The sequence below is a fragment of the Artemia sp. Qi Xiang Cuo genome, chromosome 8 (assembly GCF_049724085.1).
Source record: "Artemia sp. Qi Xiang Cuo chromosome 8, ASM4972408v1, whole genome shotgun sequence".
Taxonomy (NCBI): domain Eukaryota; kingdom Metazoa; phylum Arthropoda; class Branchiopoda; order Anostraca; family Artemiidae; genus Artemia; species Artemia sp. Qi Xiang Cuo.
In genome coordinates, this window is record NC_142801.1 from 71,516,414 (window position 1) to 71,537,715 (window position 21,302).

At 36.9% G+C, this 21,302-nt stretch overlaps 1 protein-coding gene and 1 long non-coding RNA gene across 2 annotated transcripts in view; both read right to left on the minus strand.

The window, feature by feature from the left end:
* Positions 1 to 21,302, minus strand: part of LOC148949769 (uncharacterized) — a 241,024-nt gene that overhangs the window by 143,965 nt on the left and 75,757 nt on the right. The window lies entirely within an intron of this gene.
* Positions 2,832 to 4,484, minus strand: LOC148949770 (uncharacterized). Its single transcript, XM_089093590.1, has 2 exons — positions 4,447 to 4,484; positions 2,832 to 3,400 (listed from the first exon to the last, which is right to left on the minus strand). Exons 1-2 carry the CDS (start codon positions 4,463 to 4,465, stop codon positions 2,832 to 2,834), a joined length of 588 nt encoding a protein of 195 aa, XP_088949716.1. The 5' UTR covers positions 4,466 to 4,484.

Below are 21,302 nucleotides of genomic sequence, written 5' to 3' on the forward strand. Positions count from 1 at the left end.
ATTACATATTAAAACACTATCTTAAATATTATGCCGTGCGTATTATATTATATAAGTAGGTTACATTATTGATGCCTTTCTCTATAATATATTCTACATTTTACATACTTTTCTTTGAAGTAACTCAGTTGTTTCCATCAGTATAGAACATTTTTTGCCTCTGGTCACGTCTTGATTCTCTCTTAGCCGAAAACCTTGATTTCCTAAGATTTTCTTGTTTGTTTTTTCAAAAATAGGAAGTTTTTAGGGCACTACCATATTTTGTCAGTGTTACCAAGTTGAACCGTTAAAATAAATAAGCAAAAGCAATTAGTCACATCTGACAACGCTTTTATTATGTAAAATTAACGATTTGATGATTCCCAAGGACAACTACACCTTGTAAGAAAAGCTACACCATTCTAGGCTGTATTGTGCCATTCCTTGGTACTGTTCTATTACCTGGAAGAAACCCGACATTTCATATAGCGAAGATAATAAAAGAAACTAGTCAAACATGTTCTTTCAACGAAGAATTCACGTCGAGCATTGCAAACAGTGGTTTATCTCTCCGTTTACAATATTTAAATTTTAGTTTTTTGGGGGTTTAGGGGGAAATAAGGTATCTAGGTTAGGTTAGGTTAAGTATTTAGTATATGCTATGCTTTACCCTCCACTGCCCTGATGTGCAAATATATAGCCGAAATTTGTTTCTAAACTGTTATATTTTCATCCTATTTTGTTTTATTGTATTAGCATTAGCCAAACTTTACTTCTCGCGTGTCTTCCAGCTACTAGAACAGTACCCATTCCCGTTTAGTTCAATTTTAGGTTTTTTCACCGTTTCACCATCGTTTTTAAGATTTGATGCCCGCTGCTGCCAAACACTGTACGACCTCTTATGGAGGATTTTTCTTTTATAAAAAAATTCCTGTTTTTCTTTAATTTGTTAATATATATCTGATTGTGCAACTTCCACTAAACCAATTCAATCAATTAGATTTTGTTTTCACAGATTTCGGTACGGTAATAAAAGTTCTATATTAAAAAAGTCGTTCCGTTTTTACAGATCAAACTGAAAACGTTTAAGGCGTAGATTAGAACTGAATAAGTTTCCAAAAAGATAGGCCTGCAAAACTTTTTTTTTCTCCGGCTGATTCAATGTACAAAGTTGCGCAAGGATGTCATTGGAAAACTTAAAGCTCCCCTCTCTCTTTTGGAGGGTGGCTTTGCCCCTAAATTTTAGAAAACTTTCCTGGAATATTTTTTTAGTATTATTGGTTGTAGGTCTTACTTTATTTCAGGTACAATCCTTATTCGGTTCTAAGTTTGAATGCACACAACATCAAGCTTTTTTCTATATGAATTCTAAGCATGTTATGTTTTATGGTTCTTACTAATTGAAATTAATACTTCCCCTCCCCCCTCTTTATTGGAGGTTACTTTTATACTATGAGACACCTTAACCCCTTCCGTCACGAATTATTTTCCTAGGTGAAAAAAATTATTCCCTGATTTAAACCTACTATTTAGAGCATAAGTAAGCCATTACCGAAGTGATTTGCTCAAATTCATTTATTAGGATGACGAAAATAGATGTCCAGTTAATTGGACAACGTGACCACTTTACTTTACATGAAAATCCTTGAAACAATTTCTTTCGCCCCGAAAGCAGAGCTCGACATTGCATTTTTGACATCTAGTTGTGGTTTTTAGCTTGCAGCCGTCCATCTTGCATCTCTGGGCGTGCTTGTCCCCTGTATTTACAGGCCAGTGATGATATCCATCATATCGCACATCAGACACAGGCTTGCAGCTGATCTTCCGCTTCCTCCCTACCGTTGTTTGCTCTTCTGTTTCCACGTTTGATTCCCTTGGTCGACCAACTGATCGAAGTGTTGACGTGTGTGCTTGGATTAGGGCACAGGCGACCTCCTTCCGGAAAGCAACAAGATCCAGCTTGTCTCTTCTACCCAGAGATAAGGATTGGCAGTCTCTGATGTATTCCATCCATGAATTTGTGACTGCTAGATCAATCATGTGAAAAATCAATCGCAGTGGCCACTTTCGAGATCGGATGAAGGTACGATACAAACTCATCAGGTGGTCGACTTTATTCACCCCACCCATACTGGTATTATATCTTCTAATAACTTCTGGTTGTGGAACTTGTATGTATCTACTTTCGGCTTTCGACCACCGTCGTGCATGTCCTATTTCACCGATCCCAACCAAGTTTGAGGCCATAGAAACGATGTTGTTGTCAAGCCATCGGACTATAACCAGCTCGTCTGCACCTAGTACAATTTCTTCCATTGCTCCTCGACCTTCTTTTTTCATCTCTTTTTCTGGCTTGACGGGGCACCGAGCCATTCGATTGGCGCGAACAGTACCAGTTCCATACCATCCTTCCTGTCTCAGAGCTTGGAGCAAGGGGATTGACGTAAAGAAATTGTCGGTGTAGAGCTTGGTCCCTTTTGGAATCTTTCTTCCTGTCATAAGCTTCATGACCATGCCACCCCCAACCCCCAATGCCTTGTATTCTTCAGGAATGATTGTCGTCTTTCCCTGATACACGTCAAAGTTTAGGACCAAGCCATCAGAATTGCAGAGTAAATACAGCTTGATCCCCCATGGACAGGGCTTTCCTCTAATGTACTGTTTAATCTCAAGCTGACCTGTAAATGGGCACATTTGCTCATCTATAGAAACATTTTCATGGGAAAGCAGCTGCTGGCATCGTGCTAGCACCCTATCTATAACTGGCTGAACTTTCCAGAGACGGTTGTTCGGATCTTTGGCAGTTTCGTTGTCAACCAAGTGAAAGCAGGCTCTCAGCCTCATAAAACGGTTTAGACCCATGGCATCCGCAATGAGGAAACCCTAGTTGCCTGGCTCCAATACCATCGGTACCTTGGAAATTTCATGCAGCCCATCACCAAGTGAATGCCAACGAACTTGCGCATTTCTGTAGGATTGGTTACAATGGGATTATTTACATTCTGATGAATACTGTATCTATTTGTTTCGATGGCAGCCAAATCGAAGAAATCGCTATCAATGTACTTACAGAAGTATTGAAAGGGTGTTGATAGTTGTTCGTTGGCAGCTGTTGCAGTATCAGACCAAGCTGGAATGATCGGGATAAACCGTTTTCTTTTCCATATCACTCGCTGTTGAGTAACGGTCTTAGGCCCAGCCTGGGATATGATTGGCATATCATCGGGGTCGCTTGAATCAGAAGACACTTCATAAGGATCGAGTGTCTTTAGTGGTGTTAGTTTTGTTCCATTTGTTTCTGATAAGTATTCTTCATCGTCATCTTCAGATACTTCCATATCTGACAAGTCACTGCCAATTGCATCGAAGAAATCAAGTAGTTTATCTGGCTGGATGCGCATGGTATTTCGTCTTGATGAACCTACAAAAAGGAGAGTTTGGATGCGGCGCTGAGAGAGAGAGAGAGATATATTTATTTCAAAAAAATCGCTATCACAAGCCCACAAAGGGCCGAATTCGGAGTTTGGAGTCAACAACAAATAAATGGTTACACTGAAAATGCAAAGAACAACAACGAAATAGAGAAAAACATAATGACAATCATTTAAAAGTCAATAGTTAAAACTTTAAAAAGTCAATTAAAAAATTAAAAAAAAGCAAAAATTTGTCAAACTAAACTTAGAGCCAGACATAAATGCATTAAAAACTGGTCAAACTAAACTTAGCACAAAACATCAATGCATTTAAATTAAAAGGGATACTAAGAAAGTGTCAGCAATTAAACTACAGTAAATCAATAAAAGAGTTAAAGACAATAAAAGCTGGTCAAGAAAGGGGGGGCAAGCAAAAGAGCGCAAGAACCTGGGCAGTACCATCAGCTAATAAACAACAAAAGAGGGCAAAAAAGAAACTATTTAGTCATTTTATTCATTTTCTCTGTAATGAAGGGGATAAAAGTTCTTTCGTATCTGGAATTAACGCAGCGAATGGGGGACAAAGGAGGGATGGGCTCAGAAACAGCTCGAGGCGGCCGTCTTCTGGATTGGGAGTGACGTTTGGGGAAAATACTTGCCGTCCGAGGGTTTGTTATGGCATTTTTGCCATAACAAACGTGCTCTTCCGTGCGCTGGAAGAGCACGTGTCACGTTGTCCACTTAACTGGACAAGGGGAATAAATGACAAGCAGCAATGACATCTGTTCAATTTTCCGATAAAAATATTCGTTTTTCAAGATAGTAGATGGCATCCAAACTACCATAAAACCAAGCCATGCGTCATTTATTTCTCTAAACCTAGTCGCGCAGTCCAGATAATTGGACAGAACTTCAGCATAGCCTCAAGCACATACTTCAAGTGATTTCGGCCATAAAAAAATACCTGTCTATTTCTAATGATCCATATTTTGACACAATAATTTTTTTTCGATCATTTTATGTCTTTTTGAAGCAGAGAAAAAAATTATTTTACCTGGTTTTTCCCAATCCATTGTTTCCAATAAAGTCGATGTTCACGTGCCGTCAGGGTGAGAATTAGCGATAAACTGAGGCGATTACACCCCTGAGGCTGTAGCCAGCGAACAGGAGAATATATTAGTGCGATCATATTTACGAAATTCCTAATAGTTAGGAAAAGAAGAGCATTTTTAATTTTGTCCAACTAACTGGTCACGGTGACGGAAGGGGTTAATACTAACCTTACAGAAGGCTCTTTACTAGAGGCTACTTTAATACTAATTCCTGAAGGATGAGACAAACACCCCCCTAAAATCATAAAATTATCTTTATCCCCACGGCAGATGTGCCAAAAACGGAACTTTTTTTGTTCAATGTTTGGTCTCAAAAGTTGGCGTTTAAGACTTTGCAAGCGGATATTTGACATTTTTGAAAACAATATTACAAACCTCTGGTAACTTTTAACTCCCATAACCAAAGCTTTTTAAGTAAAGAAATATAAAAGCGTGCTAATTGGTGCTTGTATTAAAAAAAATAAGAAATGTACTATTCGAAACATTATCAGCATATAATAAATCCCCAAAGAATTCTTCAATGATAAAGTGCACATGTCACGTCTTGTTAAGTTATAGTAATAAATCAATCATAAAAAATATTTTGATTGATTAAACATCTGACCTGAGAAACTACAGTTCATTTGGTTCGCGTCGTTTTTGATTAATTTGCATGTCTTTTACTCTCGTTTTTTCTCTCTCAAACATTCCAAGTTTCAACTTTCAAGCTTCTAATTCTGTCACAGGAGGGAAAATATGTGCTTCATTTATGTGTTACTAAGGTAAATAAAATCGATTAATTTTGTCTCTGTATTTTTTGATGCCCTGAAGTCAGGGTTTCCATTTTAGAATGTTTTGAAAACAGGGTTGCCAAATTAGCCTCCTGTCTTCAAAATAGATATCAGTTTTACATAAAATAGAATGTGGTCTTTTAAAGTGCCAGTTAAATAGAATAGGGACTTTTAACTGGCACTTTTAAAGTATCAGTTTAAACTAGTTAAAAAAAAAACAATAAAGATTACATAGTAATAAAGTGACGCGTTTTGTTAAGTCACTCGAATAAAGTAAAAAGCCAGATATTGAAAATTGGCCAATTAAAATCAAACAGTTAGTGGTAAACGAACTGTGAGTTAGGAGCGACAAAATGCATATGAACAAATTTTGATGCATTTTTAAAGTTGTTTGTGTAACCCTCTCCTCTGAACTAAAATCCTGGATGCGCCCTTGAGGTGCTTGCGTTCATCTGGGTGCGTCATAAACAACTAATACTCTCTTTACTTTACTCTCTAATTTCTCCCTCTCCAACTTTCAAAGCTTGAACTATCAAGCTTCTAATTCTGTCTTTGGAAGGAAAATATAAGCTACATTTATGTGTTGCTAAGGTAAATCAAATTGATCAAGCATTTGCATTTTCAATGTCTTGAAAACAGAGCTGTGACTGAAGCTCATTTCTTCAAAATCGATAAACTTTATTTCTTTATTATTTTAGGCGGTACTTACGCATTACATGGGCCCTTCTAAAAGTCAAGTTTGGTTAATGCTAATGAAATAAAATAAAATAGGATGAATATATAATAGTTTATAAGCAAATTTGGACTATATATTTGTACATTAGGGGGGGGGGGGGGTGGTGGTAAAGCATAGCATATATTAAATACGTAACCTAACCTAACTTAGGTACCTCCCCCCCCTAAACCCCAAAAATCAACAGTTTAAGTATCGTAAAAGCAATGAAAACTAAACTTTACATTGCATTACTCTATAGCGGTCTCTTGAATTAACTCATCTGGCGGGTTTTTCATGACTGGTTTCCTTGTAAAGGCTCATATAGGTAATGCGTAAGTACCTTTTATTCTGTGATCTTCTTTAAACTGTTAGTTAAAACCACGTTTAAAGAAAACTTAATAGTAAAGACAGTGAAATAATAAATGCTAAAGTCCGCATAATAGGTCTTGTTAAGGTACAGCTAGATCATATCCAGGATTTTGTATGAGGGGAGGGGGGTATTATTTTCAGGGGGATTATAAAAACATAGAAAACACACCAAAAATTTGTTTATATACGTTTTGGTTACATTTTTAGAAGTTGGACAAAAATTTCAGAGGGGGGGGGGTGAAACCCTGAACCACCCTGAATACTGCGTTGAGTTACAACAATGGATAAGTCAAAATAATAAAAATTTGATGGCTTAGACATCGAACCTGCGAAACTACAGTTCATGTCGTTTCATGTCGTTTTTAATTAATATCGATTTCTTTCACGCTCTTGTTTTTCGTTGTCAGCCTTTAAAGTTTCAAACTTTCAACCTTCTAAACCTATCTTAGGGAGGAAAATATAGGCTATATTTAAGTGTAACTATAAGGTATATACAATTGATGAATTTTAAATTTGAATTTCTTATTTTTTAAACACAGCTTTGCCACCTGAAACTCATTTACTCGAACTGATATTTAGGATCTCAAATCTTAGTTTTAAATGAACATGATTATGGATCTGTTTTAAAGTTAGTTTGAAAAACTTCAAATAAATCTACTAATAAACGTCATAAAGTCTATACATGACGTCTTAGAGTTGGAGAATTAAAATAGGCCATAATGAAAAGAAATTAGCTTGATGAAACATCTATATTTTTTTTCTAAAATTTGTGTTTTAGATTTTAAAGTTTTTAATTATATCGAAACAATATATTGAAACATATATTGAAACAATGACTTGAAAACAGTGTTGCCACGTAAAGCTCATTCCTTCAAAATTAATATTTCGATATTTGAAATTTTAGTTCTATATATTAATTGAATTATGGCTTAGTTTTGAAGTGTTTGTTCAAACTAGTTTTAGAGAAGTTATTACTTAGGTGATAAAGTGATAAATGATAAACTGCACATGTCACCTCTTGTTAAGTTATAGCAATAAATATGCCAAAAGAAATGGAAATTTGATTGGTTAAACATCTAACCTGAGAATATACAGTTCATTGGATTTCATGTCGTTTTTGATTAATATTATGTCTTTTACATTCTTGTTTTTTCTTCCTCAAACTTTCAAAGTTTCAGACTTTCAATCTTCTAAACCTGTCTAAAAAAAAAAAAAAAATATAGGCTACATTTAAGTGTTGCTAAGGTAAATAAAATTGATGAAATTTTCCTTTTGCATTTTTCAATGTCTTGAAAACGGGGTTGCCACATATGGCTTACTCCTTTAAAATAAATATTCTGAAATTTCAGATTCGAGGTATGCAGAAACATAATCCTGGATTCCGAATAAATGATTTAATTTGAAATGATATGTTTCAGGATAACTCCTAATGAAAGTACCAAGAACTCTGAAAATGGAATCTGACTTTTTGAGTTGCTTAAGCAGAAACTTACGCAACCACATATTTTAAATAATTGGAAAAAAATCAGCAATTCTATTTTCAAAGAAGACCCCCATTTGTAGTTAAAAGTACTCGTGAAAAATCAGCCCAAAATTGACAAAAATATATGGTACCAAGCAACTGATTTATTTTCACAGTTCAGCGTGGCAACAATGACAAATACATAGAATTACGTTAAAAACTTTTATCATTAGAAACAGTCAAAAGAAAAATCATAAAAAGATCTTTACTTTTAGGTATGAATAGGCCTAAGATGGGCACAAGAGACAAACAAGCTACGATTTTAATGTCCTTGGTACATTAAGTATAGTTCGTATAAACGTAAAGTACACATTAAAATAAATATATTGTAGTAAATTAAAATTTAGCAAAGAACAGTCAACATGTGAAAGAAATCTGAGTCCTGTCACAGAGTAGCAAAGACACTCGAAAGTTTTTGTTTTTTTATTGGTTTAGGTTACTCGATTTCCTTCTCTGGCATACGACTAAAGCGTAATTGACTTACGAAAATCCGTTACAAACGTAAACCAATGAAATTGAAGTACATTTATTTAACTATGGATATGGAACTATAAGAGATAATCTTTCTTTTTATGTTTTCTCCTATTGAATTGTCAACCAAACCGCCACGAAAGCTTTTCATTAGACTTGGTTAGCAGTAACTTTATATCTTCTGAAGTTTTACAGAAAACTTAAGCACTAAAAATAAAATCATTCACGAAGGCCAATCGTAGGCTTAGGAGATTAATGACTTTGGCACTTGAGTACCAGAAAATAATATGGACATTTTTAAAGCCTGGTCCGGGACACTTTATTCGATGGTAACCTTTCTTGAATCATAGGCAGCGCTAGCGCTGCCTAAGTAAAGAACGATGTGGGCACAATGTGTTTTTGTTTTTTTTCTCCATACCCGTGCACTTCGTATCGTTGGAGTCGTCGTAGAAACTTCGAAAAGGGCTCATTCGATTGGAAATTGAAGTGGTTAGTGCCCTTTTTAATAGTCGAAAGTGATTGGAGCGCAACTAGCGCCCCCCACGCCCTTCATTCCCCCACACACATCCAATCAAAATTTTAAGATAGCCATTTTGTTCAGCGTAGTTTATAGAAGGCGGTGTCGCAGAAACTTCAAAACAGGCTCATTCTATTGGAAATTTAAGGGCTAGTACCCTTTTTAATAGTCAAAAGTAATTTGAGTGCAACTAGCCCCTCCCCCACGCCCTTCATTCCCCCACACACATCCAATCAAAATTTTGAGATAGCCATTTTGTTCAGCGTAGTTGATTTCTAGATAGAAAACATGTTTTTGAGAAGGACACTTCCCCACATCCCTCATTACATGGGTTTTAAGTTATGCCCTGGGGGTTTATAAGGTTTTTAAAGAAGGCGTTGTCATAGAAACTTCAATAAAAGCTCATTCGACTGGAAATTCAAAGGGCTAGTGCCTTTTTTAATAGTTGAAAGTGATTGGAGGGCAACTAGGCCCCCCACGCCAATCACTCCCCCAAATACATCCAATCAAAATTTTGAGATAGCCATTTTGTTCAGCGAAGTTGATTTCCAGATAGAAAATATGTTTTGAGGAGGACACTCCCCCTCAACCCTCAGGGGGTTTTAAGTTATGCCCTGGGGGTATATAAGGTTTTTATAGAAGGCAGTGTTGTAGAAACTTCAAAACAGGCTCATTCTATTGGAAATTTAAAGGGCTAGTGCCCTTTTTAATAGTCAAAAGTAATTTGAGTGCAACTAGCACCCCCCACGCCCTTCAGTCCCCCACACACATCCAATCAAAATTTTGAGATAGCCATTTTGTTAAGCGTAGTTGATTTCCAGATAGAAAATATGTTTTTGAGAAGGAAACTCCCCCACATCCCTCATTACAAGGGTTTTAAGTTATGCCCTGGGGGTATATAAGGTTTTTGTAGAAGGCGGTGTCGCAGAAACTTCAAAACAGGCTCATTCTGTTGGAAATTTAAAGGGCTAGTACCCTTTTGAATAGTCAAAAGTAATTTGAGTGCAACTAGCACCCCCCACGCCCGTCATTCCCCCACACACATCCAATCAAAATTTTGAGATATCCATTTTGTTCAGCGTATTTGATTTCCTGATAGAAAACATGTTTTTAAGAAGGACACTTCCCCACATCCCTCATTACATGGGTTTTAAGTTATGCCCTGGGAGTATATAAGGTTTTTAAAGAAGGCGTTGTCATAGAAACTTCAATAAAAGCTCATTCGACTGGAAATTCAAAGGGTTAGTGCCCTTTTTAATAGTCGAAAGTGATTAGAGTGCAACTAGTGCCCCCCCCCACGCCAATCATTCCCCCAAACACATCCAATCAAAATTTTGAGATAGCCATTGTGTTCAGCGTAGTTGATTTCCAGATAGAAAATATGTTTTTGAGGAGGACACTCCCCCACAACCCTCAAGGGGTTTTAAGTTATGCCCCGGGGGTATATAAGGTTTTTATAGAAGGCAGTGTCGTAGAAACTTCAAAACACGCTCATTCTATTGAAAATTTAAAGGGTTAGTACCCTTTTTAATAGTCAAAAGTAATTTGAGTGCAACTAGCCCCCCCCGCCCTTCATTCCCCCACACACATCCAATCAAAATTTTGAGATAGCCATTTTGTTCAGCGTAGTTGATTTCCAGATAGAAAATATGGAGCTATATGCCCTGGGGCTATATAAAGTTTTTATAGAAGGCGGTGTCGCAGAAACTTCAAAACAGGCTCATTCTATTAGAAATTTAAGGGGCTAGTACCCTTTTTAATAGTCAAAAGTAATTTGATTGCAACTAGCCCCCCCCCCCGCCCTGCATTCCCCCACACACATCCAATCAGAATTTTGAGATAGCCATTTTGTTCAGCGTAGTTGATTTCCAGATAGAAAATATGTTTTTGAGAAGGACACTTCCCCACATCCCTCATTACAAGGGTTTTAAGTTATGCCCTGGGGGTTTATAAGGTTTTTAAAGAAGGTGTTGTCATAGAAACTTCAATAAAAGCTCATTCGACTGGAAATTCAAAGGGCTAGTGCCCTTTTTAATAGTAGAAAGTGATTGGAGGGCAACTAGCCCCCCCACACCCATCATTCCCCCAAATACATCCAATCAAAATTTTGAGATAGCCACATTATTCAACGTAGTTTTAGGTTCTGTAAATTAGGTTTTTGAGGATGATGAACCCTTCACAGACCTCAGGACAAGGGTTGTAAGTTATGCCCAGGGGGTATATAAACTTTTTATAGAACGCATTGTCGTAGAAACTTCAAAAAGGGCTCATTCGATTTTTGCTCATTTTTGGTTCAACGGAGTTCTTTATTTTTCTTTGAAAAACTTATTTTGTGGAAAAAGTTTTTTTAATTAATTACTGTAAAAGCTACTAAAATTTGTAAACAGTAGAAAAATCAAAAGTTAAAAAATTTAGTTTCATTCGATTTTCTTTTTCCTATTTTGTGGGTTTTTTTTTCTTATTTTATTTTATCGCATCGTCTTTATATTTGCTTGTTTAAGCTTATTTGTTATATTTTTTTCGTTGATAAACCCTTATAATTATTTGGAATTCTTTATTCAGTATCTTGCAAAAATCTTTAAGTACCCATTTTTTAACATTTTCATTTTGCTATGAATGTATAAAGATAGCTTTTCAGCTTCCAGATCTTTTGCGAACGTGCCTAAGCACAACTCTACCCATACCCATCTTTCAGTATTATGAGTTGTTGCGGCGTTGCGACTAGCGAATAGTATAATATAATTTTTATGCGGGTAATAGCGCTACTAAAATTGATTACTCTTTGTTCTAGTATTTCCTATTGTTTCATAAGACTATAAAATCAAGCTTTTATTTGTGGTCAAAATTCGTCTGGTAGAAGAACGAATGATTATATTTATATGCAAGGCCATATCCAGAGGGAGAGATAGGGGATTCGAACCACCGAAATGTTTGTCCGACTCGTAAAAACGTGAGAAAAATGAATACAAACCTTTTTTTTGGCGGTTTTTGAAGTTCTTACCTCCTCCACCCCCTCAAAAAATACTTTTGTTACCACCCCCCGCCCAAAAAAAATTCTAGATACGGCCCTATTTATATGAGCTGTAAGGCAGTATCCAAAGGGTCCGGGGCTACAGGGTTTCAACCCCGCCCGAAATTTCTGTTGGACCAATAAAAAAGTAGCAAAATGTATTTAATCTACTTTTTGATGTGTCTTATAAGTAGTTTCTGTGTAAAACTTAGTGACAGTGGAAACTGGAGCTAGTGTAGAAAAAATATCCCCATCACCGTCTAGCGTTTGGTTCATAACTGCTGCATCTTGGCCTTTTCGCGTGCTTTAAAATGCAGAGGAGGGTAAAACAAGCAGAATTCGGTCAAAGTAGGCCTACCAGCCTACAGGCCTACCAGCTTATTTCAACTTGAGCTGTAAACATTTTCACAAGCTGCACTAGGCCTACTTTCTGCAGACTGGATTTGACAGAAAATAGTTCTTGAATGTAAGAAACACAAGCTAATTATCACATAGAATTTTCATGTTTAAATAATGTTGTATTATAGATTAATCATATCAAATATCAAATTTTCTTTGAAATTTTATACTTTTTAATGAAGCCCCCAGCCCCTACACTACGTGTGACGCTAATGCTTTTTAATCCCGATCTTCCTACGTTAAATCGGCGGAGACCCAACTTTTTTAAGCTTACCATTCTCTCCAGGCCCATACGTTACAGAGAAAAACACTTATCAGAGGCTAAGGATTTATGTTTGCCCCACTTCTCCATAGTTTTTAGACTACTGACTGTATTACTACTTTAGATCACGGCCAAAAAAAAGTTTTAGAGGTTCATTGATTGCTAAGATTAAATAAATATAACAAGTTACTTTATGCAAATTAAAGTAAAGGGTTACACTGAAGCATAAAAGGAACAGAAAATATTCCGTATTTGAGGGGCCTGCTCCCCTTCCCTAACCTTCTGCTCAGTAGGCTAGAGCATGGGCACCCATGAGGGGGGGGGGCCAGGGGGGGGGGCCCAACCCCTGGCTGAATGATGCTGCCTGAGTTTTATATTTTTGTTCTGAGATTTCTATTATACAGCATTAAAAGTGTCAATTAGGCCAGGTTTGCCCCCCCCCCTGGAATTCAGCTTATGGGTGCCCATGGGCTAGAGTTTTACGAGTGCTTTACTGAAAATAAATTTAAAAGCAGCAAATATAGACTGTGGGTAGTAGGTACAAGCGTCTTGCTTACCAATTGCCTTCATAAAATGATTGGACCAAAAATATACTCCATTCTTGAGGCAATGTGAAACCCCATTCTACCCTTTCTACCCCATTCACTCGGTCTTTAAGCAATTGTTCTTTAAGTATTAGGATATAAAGTCAAAGCTTAGTGCAAAAGGCAGGAGGTTGAGGAAGGGGGCGGGCAGCCCTTTCAAGCATAGGATGGTTTTTGTGCATTTTAAGTTTTGATTTCACTCCTCATTTTCATTTGAAATACAACTTAATTTTATATACAATTTCGGTTGATAGTAATCATATAATTTGGCGGTCCTAAACCGCTACTCTTCATGTTAAAGTTGAATTTTCGGTTAATGATCCTTCAAAACATTGTGCTCATTTAGTGTATTTGCGTTTGAAACAAAATAAACATTTCCTAAGTAAACTGTCGTTTCCATAATAAGAGGAAAAGTCCTGAGGCCTCCATTCTAACAGCTGCTGCGCAACCATGCAACAATCTATAACCGTTAGTTTTATCGGAAGAACTGTCTATAATAGTTGAGCGTTTTCTTTGTTATCAAACAGTTCGTGGTAACGAACTGTAAGTAAGGAGTGACCTGGTTCAATAATAACCAAAATTCTAAAAACCGGAATTTTGATACCAATAGATACATCAATAGAATCAGATTTTTATACTGATTTCAAATATAAAATTTCCATTCTGTTTAGTCTTACTCATCAAAAGTTAGCCACCTGAGAAAATTTGCCTTAGTTTCGAAAAAAGGGGAAAAAACCCCCTAAAACTCATAGAACCCTAATAAAAATCACAATATCAGATTCAGCGTATTAGAGAACCCTACTATAGAAGTTTCAAGCTCCTATCCGCAAAAATGTGGAATTTTCTATTTTTTGCCAGAAGAAAGATCACGGATGCGTGTTTGTTTGTTTTGTTTTTTTGTCCCCAGGGATGATTGTATCGATCCAGTAGTCCTAGAATATCGTGAGAGGGCTCAATTGAACGGAAATTCAAAATTCTAGTGCCCTTTTAAATGACCAAAAAATTGGAGGGCAACTTGCCCCCCCCGTGCTTACTTTTTTCCTGAAGTCACCCAATCAAAATTTTGAGAGCCATTTTATTCAGCATAGTCTAAAATCTAATAAATATGTCTTGAGGATGACTTAATCCCCCACAGTTCCCAGGGGATGGGGGATGCGAGTTATGAACTTTGCCCATTGTTTACATATAGTATTGGTTAGTGGGAAGTATACAGACACTTCAGGAGGGATTTTTTTCTGGTGGTGGGGGGGGTCGGAGGAGGGGGTTACGGGGGAGGATCTTTCCATGGAGGATGTTTCCTTGGGGGAAGGGACATTTCTATGAAGGGGACGCCAGATTGCCCAGCATTATTTAAAAAACAATCAGATATTAAATCAGAAAGACAAGTTTTTTCAACTGAAAGTAAGGAGCAACACTAAAACTTAAAACAAACAGAAATTATTATGTATATGAGCTGGTTCGCCCCCTAGTCAATACCTCGCCCTTTACGCTAAAGTTCTTTTTAGCACTTTCAACAGAGCTATCTATTCTAATTAACCGGCCTTTATGATTCAGGGTTTGTGATTCGAAAAAAATTTGAACCTTAGCGTAAAGAGCGAGATATTGACTAGGGTTAAACTCCCCAATATACGTCATAAAAACATACAAATATAGAAGTTCGTTACGTAAGTTGATTCGTAAGTCAAAACAAAATTTCAAGAAAGCCATTTAGCCAAAACAAGTAAAATTAATATGCAAAATTCATTCTAATTATTCATGTACGGTGAGTCAAATCAAAGCTGCATTAATTCAAAAACGTTCAGAAATTAAATAAAAAAAAACATTTTTTTTTAACTGAAATTAAAGAGCGACATTAAAACTTAAAACGGACTGAAATTATTCCGTGTATCAAAGGGGCTGTCCCCTCCTCAACGCCTCGCTCTTTACGCTAAAGTTTGACTCTGTCACTGAAATTTATTTTTTAAAACAATAAAAAACTTTAGCGTAAAGAACGAGGCGTTAAGGAGGGGACAGCCCGTTTCATATACGGAATAATTTCTGTTTGTTTTAAGTTTTAATGTCGCTCCTTACTTTCAATTAAAAAAACTTTTCTTTTATTTAATGGGATAAAGATGAAGCAATTTAAGATCATGTAATGACCATGCATTCAATTTCTTTTTTTAAGGAGTAAAGCCATATTAGGAGTAGTAGCATCTACTCCTTAACAGGGACGGATCCAGGATTTTTTTAGGGGGGGGGGGGGTGCAAAATAGGTTGATCCGATAAACTTGCGTTAGGAGCAAGTTTAATTAACGCAAACTTGAGTTAATTATGTAAATTACACTAATTTAGTCTACGCTAGGGGGCGCACGCCCCCTCGTCCCCCTGGATCGGCCAATGCTCTTGAATTGAGCATCCATATGTGAGCATCTACTTTGAATTAGGAACACGGGAAACCTACAAATTATGACTATATCAAATGCTGCAATTTGTTGGACCTGTGCCAGCATAGAAAATGATGGTAATATACAGAACTGATATTATTTTGGTTGTATCTACACGTGGCCCCAATTTAGTTTGATTCTGTGCATATAAATCTCCATATTCATGGATTATTTTGATAGTTTGAATGCAGCAAAGGCTAAGGGAGAGCAATGAAAGGAATGAGTAGGTAGAATTGTTATATACTTCGATTATGTAGATGGCTTGAGTGTCCTAAAGAAAAATGTTAGCAAAATAAGTAAATATTTGGAGGCTTTGAGGGTTGGGGGGCTTTGAGGATGCAAGAATAAGTTTATACATTAATGTTACGAAGACTGAGTCGTTTAGACTATGAATAAGTGAAGGCGAAGAGCTGATGCTAAATTACGAGAAGATTGATTAAGTGGATTAAACAGGATTAAGTGGATTAAGAAGATTGATTAAGTAGTATTTTTAGTAAGGCTGGTTGATGCAGTGATGAAAAATGAAATAGCCCGGCTCTGGACGTCTTATTGATGTTGAAAAAGTTTGGAAGAGTAGGAAGATAAGTCTGCACATCAAGACTAGAATACTGGCAGCTACGGTAATGACAGTGGTTGAATATGTTTCTGAAATGTGGGCACTTTGGAAGTCAGAGAAAGAATCGTTAAATATTTTCGAGAGGAATTGTCCACAGATAGTTTCAGGTATCAGTTTGATTGGGAAGGTTGGGGTTGGCTAGGACCAGGGGCGTTATTTGGGGGGAGGGCTAGGGGGAGGGGATAGTTGCCCCTCAGTAATATGGAGAAAAGTTATTATACAATTCCTGCCCCTTGACTATCCGGATATGGACCCCTTCCCCCACCCCCCAAAGAAAAAATGCTGGAGTCACTCTGGTTATGACACGTTTCGCGGATGAAGTATGACAGATTGCCAAAGATTATCCCTTTTGGACATCCATCTTAGGCCAAAAGAAAATCAAGTTGTGCATGTTTCTGAAACCTTGGGGATATATCATCCCCCAATGAGATGGGAAGAGGCCACAGGGGTGGATCCAGGATTTTTTTAGGGGAGCACAAAATAGGTTGATCCAATACACTTGCGTTAGGAGCAAGTTTAACTAACGCAAACTTGCGTTAATCAAATAAATTACACTACTTTAGACTATGCAAAAGGGCACGTGCCCCCTCGCCCCCTGGATCCGCCACTGAGAGGCCATGAAGAAATATTTGAAGGAAATTGAAACTTCTTTGGAAGGGTTAAATAATGAACCTTTCAACAGATAGGAATGGTAGAGGAACTGGCATAGCTATGGTGACTTCAGGCAATCTAGTGTTGCAGTGAGTTGGTATAAAAAAATAAAAAAAAAGAAACTGAAAAAAAAAATACATATGCATCGAGTTGCTGAAAATATCGAGGTAATAAAAAAGCCCAAAATGTTTGCCTGACTCGTAAAAACGTAACAAAATGAATATAAACATATTTTTTATGCGTTTTGTACGCCCCCCTCCCGAAAAAATCATGGATAAGGATTTTTTTTCCTTATCCAGGATAGCCACTCCTGATAGTCACTTAGAGAGGCTGGGAATATATCTCGGAATTTTCAAAAAGGATTGGAATTTCCGATCAACAAAGGCTCGGTTTCTTATGCTGATCCGAATAAAATGGTGCTCATTAATTTTAATATTGCATATCAAATGCCATGAGCTCTAGAAAATTCACCAAAAAGGGATCTTAATGAGGAGTACTCCGTTGGATTTTGCGTGTTAGAGAGCCCAATTGGGGAGGTTTGAAGGGTTATACCCTTGGTTTCATATACCCAGGTATGTGATCATTTATTTATAACAGTTTCTCCGTCTTTTGATAAAAAGTTTTCTTTTGGAATTATTTCACTTTCTAAAAATATGTTTTATATCATCGATCAGATGAGAAAAACAAAATGTTTTCTTAAGAAAGCCAGCACTTCATTCCATCTTTCTGCCATAAAGCAATTTACCATTAGGAGATTCGGGAAAATGGTTCTTCCACTGAACTGTGAAACTCTGAAGGGAAATTGTAGATTAGACGAGAAGCATCTGAGATTAAGTGTAGGTCGGATAAGGCCAAGCGTTGGTAACAGGGGAAATCATCCGTAAATTATAGCTTATGGCTGTCAAAAAGACATTAAAAAAATATTCAAGTCAAGAAACTCCTTGAAAGAAATATTCGGTAGCTTGGATTGTAAAGTTTCGAAAGTTTTATTGGGTTTCAAAGGTGGAAGGAAGGGACTTGGGTGTCTTTTGTGGCTGTGAGACTAGGAAGTGTCTTTTTTCAGAAGCTATTCCTGTAAAACAAAAAATATTATAAACAATATATATAAAAAGAGAAGGAAAAATCCGTAGCCAGAATATTAACTGAAGGAGGATTAGCTCCCCTACGAAACACATTTTTGCATTTTTTAACATTTAATAGCTGAGCATACCTATTTACAGATAATGGTTCAGTCGGAGTAGGGGACACCAGAAATGCATCTCTGCGTACACTCCAACTGAGAAAGATATAAAGCTCAGTTCCAAAATATCTGTTACGAGAGAGAGATACGATTTTTTAATTTAAATTAAAATTTTCAGTATCAAGTCGTTCATAATATCTAAAAGATTTTTGAAGAATTCAAGAAATTTAAAGGTAAAAAAAAGCTCAATATTTTTATCTCTATCGTGTAGGTTCAATATGCTGAACTACATTTGGGCTAAAGAGCTATTGAATCATTTGACGAGTCATTTAGAGGTCAGTTTTACCAAGTTTAGAAAGCAAACAGGAAATATATTTAAAGAAACTAATTTAGATGCACTTGTTTTTATAGCTGATTTTCATAATAGGCCTAAGACCAAGGCCGTATCCAGGGTTAGGCGGTTTGACCCCCCCCCCCCTCAAAATGTTTGTCCGGCTCGTAAAAACCTAAAAAAATACATATAGCCAAATTTTTGATGCGTTTTTTGATGTATTTTTGTACCCCTTCCCTACCCCAAACAAAAATCCTTTCGTAAGCCCCCCCCCACCAAACAGAATCTTACATACGGCCCTGAATAAGACTTGAAGATTATTCTAGTTATAAAAAAAAACGAGTTTATTTAGTAAATTTTAATAGTTTTTAGTAATTTCAGATATTGGTTCTGATAATTTCTTCAATCTTCTCCGAATTTTACCAATCTTATTTAGGACCTTCTTGAATTTTTATATTGATTTTGAGTACCAGGATGTTTTTAAATGCTGTTTGGAGTGCTTTTAGTCAAATTAATATCTAACAAATATCTGGCGTTAGATGACAACATTTATATATGGATTACAGTCGCAACTAGTAACAGTTGCAGTCATCCCCTATAGTAGTAGTAGTCGTAACCCTGAAATTTTAAAGTTAGTACCCTTAGCCGTTCCTAAGATACTGCAGATACGCCCAATTTCCAGCCTAGATGTAAGGAGTGTTATTTAATCCAGATCAGCAGCCCCCCTCAACATTCACTAAGGGTTCAACTTAGTACTCTTAGCTTTCTCGGGCACACGTTGGATCAACCATTCCCTTTTTGTGATGTCAAATCTGTACGTAAGCAATGGGAAAATTGCATAGTTTACAACCCTTGCCTCAGGAACTGAGGGGGGTTTGACATCCTCGAAGGAATAGTAGTTAGACCCTTTGACTATTTCAAACCAGATATTTCTTTTAAAAATTCTGACGGATATTGGGAGTGGGTATTTATTCAGGGCAAGATAGAGTTAGTGAGGCAGGGGCTGACTGTCCTCCGATAACTTTTGAGCATCCCCCTGAGCATGCCCTGAAAATTTCAGCTTAATACCCTTAGCCCTTCATGGGATGTTGCTGATAGGTCCTTTTGGAAACCAGCATGCATATAGTGTGTCTCGATTTTGTTCAATACCCCCCTCAATGTTTCCAGAATAAGTGTTCAAAAGTAAAATTATTCGCAGTCAATAAGAGTTGCAGTCGCAGTCACGAGTATTCACAGTCACAATTTAATAAGGTATTACTAATACGCCTTTTTGATAACTTGAATGCACATGCTATCTTTAGATTTAGCTCATTATACCCTCAACATTCCCCCAGCAAATTTCATCTCAATACCTTAAGCTTTTTTCAAGACTCAGGCTCAAACATGCCTCCTTTTACCTATAACCAACCTTATGTTTAACCAATGGGTAACTGCATAGCTTACAACCCTTGCCCCGGGGACTATGGGGCGTTATGTCACCCCCAAAGGCTCAGTTATTTAATCTTTGGTCTACTTTGAACAAGATGGCCATTTCAAAATTATGATTGGATATTTTTGGGGAAGGGCAGCTAAAAAGAGCATGGGATGTCTGATTACCCCTAACCATTTTTCAACATCCGGAGGGTATTTTCCGGAGGGGGTATTTTCTGCGCGCGGGGGGGGGTATTTTCCACGGGGAATTATTTTCCAGAGGGATTTTCCGGGGGGATTTTCCGCGGGGATATTTTACGGGGGGGTATTTTCTGGTGGGGGGGTATTTGCCGGGGGGAGGGGGTAAACGCTGGCCACAAGTTGAATAGGGTCGATTCCACACTTAGCACGAGTTAAGCAGGTCCAGCTTGTCAAATATTTACGTTATCGTAGAGCGGAAAAGCTTTGACAAGTAGATTAGCTTAGTAGATTTATAGATTAGTAGACATCTGAGAAGTGACTCATTCTTAAAAGGAGCGATTTTGAACATTCTGGCGGATTATCATTAATTCTCTTAATATACGCTTTAGACATAATTACTATTAATTCTGGTATATAATTTCAAAACGAACTGTTCCCAGAGATGACTAAGCATTCTTTATCCATTTCCATGTGCTATAAGAAATATCCTCAACAACCATTTAATCAAGATCTTGAGTTTTAAGGGAACAAGTATTACTTGGATGCATATAATTGATTATTTGTATGAAAGAGGATATATTTCGTACCATAACTCCCAGGTCTGCATTAGTTTCTGAGCTAATTCCCAAAGATGCTTTCGTAGACCCACTTTATGGCATTTTGTACCGACCTTGGACCCTGCTACCTTGGAACTGTTACGGAAACAATAATATGTTCCCTGTAGGGAGGAAATTTGGGAGGATAGGGGCTGGGTAAAACTGCAAAACTGTGAATTATACTGAAAATACAACAAAATAATAAAAAGAAAGTCTTCTTGATATTTCTGAAGAGGGACTGTAGGCTTATGCTTATGTGCTTCCTAAAGCATAATCACCCATTGTTTCCAATCCTTAGGAAACAGGTTTCCAATCCTTAGGAATCCTTAGGAATCCTGAGGAAACAATAGGTAAAGAGCAAACGATAGATGAAACATGAAAATTACTGATTTGTGTCAAATAAATTTTGTCATATTATGAGACTAAAAATTGAAACAAAATACCAACGGTTGTGGTTCAATTTTGGATGATTTTTTTTGTGTTTTTAGGTTTGTCAGGGACCCAAAAAGATTATAACTTTTGGTATAAATTTCTCCTCTTAGTTGTTCATGACCTTTTCTACTTTTATGGCTTGTAACAAAAGCCTACTATTGGACTTATGGTAAAAAAGGGGGACACGTAACCTAATCAAGATAAGAAAATTTAATTTTTTTATGTTGTTGAGTGTTCTAAGTAACAATCATGATTTGGCAAAATCAATCTTTTTCATAAAAGTTGTCAAAATTTGAAAAATTGTTTTCAGAGTTTCTAGGTTCATTGAAAAACTGTAAA